This window comes from Fragaria vesca, linkage group LG1, assembly GCF_000184155.1.
Source record: "Fragaria vesca subsp. vesca linkage group LG1, FraVesHawaii_1.0, whole genome shotgun sequence".
NCBI lineage: Eukaryota > Viridiplantae > Streptophyta > Magnoliopsida > Rosales > Rosaceae > Fragaria > Fragaria vesca.
Window position 1 is genome coordinate 20,317,403 of NC_020491.1, and position 5,457 is coordinate 20,322,859.

The window sequence follows — 5,457 nt, forward strand, 5'->3', positions numbered from 1 at the left end:
CATTTATTGCAGGCCATCTTCTTGCTTTTGTTTTTCTCATCCATCTTCAATTTCTTCAAGACTTACGAACTGAATGGAAGCGGCAATGAACTGAATTGAATCGACAATAAACCCATTTGGGTATGAATATTTCTGAGGGTAATTCTTTCAATTTCAAATTGAGTCTATATAAATTCTAAAGAATCTAGCTTCTGGGTATGAAGTATCCAATTTTCAATAGAAAAATCAATTTCATGATGTTGATGATATCAAAATCAAACTGTTGTTTATAGCACTCTCATTTCAGAAACTATCCATACCATATCAATTCATGTTCTTGATTATCAAAAAAAAGAAAAAAATTAATTCATGATCTTAGGTGCGATGATGTTAATGGTGATATGCCTATGCAAGAAGTGCTATATGTGTTCGAACGAGATCCAGTTAAGGAATTCTAGTTTTGATGTTTAGTTGTTTAGGTTTGGTATGAAAACTAATTCTTGAAAACTAAGGAAAACATGTCAAAGACGTTTTCCAAATTTTTTGCCTAATTCTTAATTCGTATTCCAAAAATTGTTTTTCTTGTTTTTAGAAAATGTTAACCGAACGCAAATTATGATCGTTTTTGTTTTTGAAATACAGAAAACTGTTTTGTAAAACTATACCGAACGACACCTAAACCGAACAAAACAAAGTCTGATGATCCCAATAAGCAAAACCAAGGTCCCAAAATCTTACCCATAGTTGAGCACTCGTGTTTTTATACGTTCTGGGAGATCCATTAGATGAGTCTCAATATCCCTAGACGCAAAGCAATCGATCCCAGAGACCAAATTCGCTGCATATCATCTAGGTTGCTGAATTGAAGCATGAAAACTCTTTACCTGGGGAAGCTGCTACATACTAGTTATGAACATTGGACCAGAACAAACACAATCTCTGGGCTAGCTCGTGCGCTTTCAGCATGACGCTATTAAGAGGGGCGCTTATTGTATCTGAGATGTACAATACAACATATAAAGTTTAGGATCTAGTCATAAGATTGATAGACACATTCATCATATATAAACAAAACCATGAATGAGTCCAGGGAGATCCATTAGATGAGTCTCAATATCCCTAAACGCAAAGAAATCGATCCCAGAGACCAAATTCGCTGCATATCATCTAGGTTGCTGAATTGAAGCATGGAAACTCCTTACTTGGGGAAGCTGCTACAAACCAGTTATGAACGTTGGACCAGAACAAACACAATCTTTGGGGCTAGCTCGTGCACTTTTGGCATGACGCCATTAGGAGGGGCGCTTCAGATGCAAACACGCTTCATGTCTTTTACTCCCCCCTCCCCCTACGAATGTCATGAATTGCTATTTTGTTAATTAGATGATAGCTAGCTGCTATATTCTCACAGAAGAGACAAGCTATGGTACTGGAATGTATATCATATTTTTATTTTACATGTACCTGAACAAAAATTACAATGTTATGAATCAAATTACAACATTGAGAACAAATTTACCAAATTTATTTACACTATTTACATGAAGTTAAACAAAATTACAACTATGAGTACAATTTGTTAAAAAAGTTGTATAATGGTTATACATTTTGTAATTACAATTATTAGAACAAGATTACAAACAATACAACTCAGTATTACCACTTTGATTACAAATATGTTGTTACATTTGTAAATGTAGGTATCACATACGAGTATGTACCATAGAATTTTCCCTCACAAAATGGACTCATAACAAGATTCCCATAAGGAATTGCGCAGCTAATATAGGGACTTTAGTCTAATATATATAGAGGCCTAGAAACTCATCTCGTGCTCATCCCATAAACAGTCTAAGAATTAGAGCTGGGCATGGGACGGGATGAGACGGGATAGAGCTAATTCTACGGCCCGTCCCAGACATTGAAATCGGGACGGGACGGGCTAACCGGGATAGGGCCCAATCCTGGATAAAAAAAAGTTGAAAATAAACTTGTAAGCAAAAAAAATAGTTCCATAGTTTTTTAGTGCTCTTTACTCTATTATGTATTAACAAGTACTTGTAATTTATTTTCAAGTATAACACAGTGTAATAAGCGAGTTTATACTACTTACTTTCTCTAAACTTGTCATCACTACTAGGGTGCAATAAGAGAGTTTACAACAATTAACAAATTAAAGTATTAAACATCACTGTTATTGAATTGGTGACAACCTAGTAACTTAAAGAAACAAAGAGCTAAGATCAAAACACTTCAATGAAATGTTCAAATCACATCTTAATCAATAAAAATTCAATCATTAAAATAGTCGGGACGGGCCTAAACATGATTTGAATTATCCGTCCCGTGTCCCGTCCCGTTAATATATAAACGAGACGGGACGGGCCTAACGTTTTGAGATTTAAATCTCGTCCCGTTCCGGTAAATTCGGGACGAGTTTGGGATTACGGTTTTTTATACCCACCCCTACTAAGAATCGATTCATGTTTATCAGAATTCACTTAATGTTTATCTCTTAGTCTTTAGATTAACAAAGTTAACAGATAAGTTTTCAACTTCAATTGAGAGACATATCTCAATAGGTAACAGCAAGAGTTTAATAGCTGCATTTCTACTGATTAATCTGAGAATAAAATCCATCTATATATCATTTAAGGCTTTCAGACATGTAAAGTCCAATTTGTTTCCAACAGCGCTGGAAAGGCTTGTCGGATATGTGCACTGTTACAACTCCTTCCTCTACAATTGGCAGCGGCAGATCATCGATGCAAAAAAGGGTGGGGGGGGGGGGGGTGTTGAGATTACTGAAGCATAAGAGGGTTTTGGAGAAGGTGGTTGGTTTTGCGTTTGTGATTGTTCAATGGCAGCGACATCGTGGGCGACACAGGGATGGGAGGAGAAGGCGCAGGGGAGATCGAGGTCGGACATCATCCCGCGCACGCGTGAGGCGCGTTTTAAGGCATGGGTCGCTCGTGTCCTTTCTACCTTCTGCATTTGTATTGCCTATCGATAATATGCCAGGGAAAGAGATCTCAAAGCTATCAGATTGAGGGATTACAAACAAGAGGCTATGGTGTGCCTCAATATTGGCACTAACAATTTCTTAGCACCGAATGATCAGTTATATGGCACTAAGCCTCGCTGGGTTCCAAACCCAGAACAAAATAGGAAAGAAAAAAGAAAACAGAACAGAAAAGAAAAAAGAAGTGCAAGGTCCAAGGAATACAAATACAACTATACAAGATAGAAGATAGAAATATTAAAAAGGTGAAAGGATCAGTACAAGAAACCACTTTATTTATGCGCTTGCATTTTCTCCGTGCCAAAACATGAGTCAAAACGCTAGTCATAAAGATACGTTTAACATAATCACTCCCGCAGTTCTTGCATCAATGGAGAAATGGAAAATAAGCATTTTGTATTACACAATTACAGCAGAACAGAGCAAACCAACACTCGCACAATTGGTAGCTCATCAAATTTACTCGCACATTTCAGGCCATGGATTTCCCAAAATCAAATCCAAACAGCCTGCTACAACTCAGTATTGACTTAACCTTCATTACTATCCTGCTCCCTAGTATCTATACATTACATTAAGAAAACAACACAACTGTACAGGGGCTCTATCGACAGGGCAGAACAGTAAAAAGCTGAATGCATAGCATCATCTCCCAGCACTGACCGTGTTCCTCTCCTTGGAGATTTGACCAGACTTCAATGTTGCCGAAGGCAAAGGAAGAGACTCTGAGCTTGAACGAGATGGTGCTGTCACAATCATTTCCTCCGCTGCTTTTGCAGACACATGTTCAACGTGTTTAGGGGTGTAGGTGAATTCAAGATCTTTATTAGCGGAGAGCGCAAGGAGCTCTTTCTCCTCCAGCCCTTTAGTTGGCCCAAGGCTGCAACGTTCTGGCTTGTGCTTGGCTAATGCATCTTTAAATTTTTTTATCTGCGACAGCACAATCAAGTTAAAAAGACGACCAAAGAGAAAGCTTGAATCAAAGATCAAAAGCAACATATATACTACATACTTGCATAGGTAGTTCAGATATTGGCCAAAGGTGAACATGATTTGTAAAAATATTTCAGAATATAAAACACACAAATTCAGAATTAATTGAAGGATTACAACTGTTGGCGGATCTAGAACGCAAAAATAAAGCACACCTATTTGGAGTATTTAACAATTTACACACATGTCCAAAGAAACACTAGTAGGTTTAGTAAAAGGTGAGGATGACGGGACATTCGTGCAAGTAGGAGTTCTTTCAAGAATGGATTTACATTAATACAAAAAGAAAAAAAAAAAAAAGCAAATAATTTAGCTTTGCATTAGGGGATAGAGAATACAGACCGTGGCATTTGTACAGCTAAAGCTGCATACACGACCCTGAGCTCCTCTGTAGAAGCGGAAGAAGGGAAGGACATGAACATTGAGGCTATAACACATGGATTTGTGTTCCTCATAGTTCACCTGAAGAAATTGAACATCTGGGTTCATCTCTGCAAATTGACATATCTGCCAAAAATAAAGAGCCTGAGCAACAATTAAGAAGAACAAAACAAGTTGTATTCATTTACAGGATGAGAGGAAGACCTTGGGATGAAGGGCTTTGCAGCCACCACAACCAGGGGAGAAGAAATCGAGGACGACAAGCTTATCTCCTGCGTTTAACAGGGAATCCACAAGGTCTTGTGCTGATGTCACCTCTTTCATGTTGGGTTGGTTCCCCTTCACCCACCATTTACGAGCTTTACCGACTCGAAAACCCGGCTGCTGATTCCCCACAACCACAACAAATCAGAGATTTGAGCATCTATCTAATAGATATGATTCAATCGATCGATCGTTGATAGAATACGAACCTGAAGCTGGGAATTAATGGGTCGGAATTGCAGATTGCTTCTAGTTGGAAAGGGTCGTCGAAGCCTAATCGATTTGCCATGAAAGTCGGTCTTGGGTGAGAATGATAACGAAGACCCTGAAGTCTTGGGAAATACAGACATGTTTTGATGATGGCATGACGACGGGAACAGATTGGCTTTGCTCACAACCACCTCCGCCATAGATCTCCACCGAGAGAGCGCGCGTTGAATGAAGCAAAGGGAAAGATGGGGGTGGTGGTGGAAAAGAAAGGAATGGAGAAGGAGAGGGGGTTCGTTTCTAGAATGTTGTCTGGAACGTTCTCAACCGTCTGTTTGATCGACGGCTGGAAAGAAAGCAAAAAGCTATTTTAAAGGGGATAAGATTTAATTGGATATGAGAATGGTGGGTTGATCGACTCATGTCGATCTTTCTCTCCAACACGTGGCAGCAACTTTACTATGCTTTCTCGCATGCTCATGTGGGTCCTTCCGAGCCACCTGTCCTTCAAATCCATTACCCTTGTCTAAAAAAAACAGTTTCACCGTCGTGTCCAAATATTAAAATATCCGTATGTATTGTTACTTTGAAAAATGACAGATATATTAGAG

General features: G+C 38.7%; 1 protein-coding gene across 1 annotated transcript; it reads right to left on the minus strand.

Annotated features, from left to right (window-relative positions):
• Window positions 1–3,241: 3,241 nt before the first annotated feature.
• Window positions 3,242–5,187, minus strand: LOC101305110 (thioredoxin-like 1-1, chloroplastic-like). The gene is made up of 4 exons (XM_004288486.1): window positions 4,849–5,187; window positions 4,580–4,759; window positions 4,337–4,501; window positions 3,242–3,931 (listed from the first exon to the last, which is right to left on the minus strand). Exons 1-4 carry the CDS (start codon window positions 5,047–5,049, stop codon window positions 3,647–3,649), a joined length of 831 nt encoding a protein of 276 aa, XP_004288534.1. The 5' UTR covers window positions 5,050–5,187; the 3' UTR covers window positions 3,242–3,646.
• Window positions 5,188–5,457: the final 270 nt, after the last annotated feature.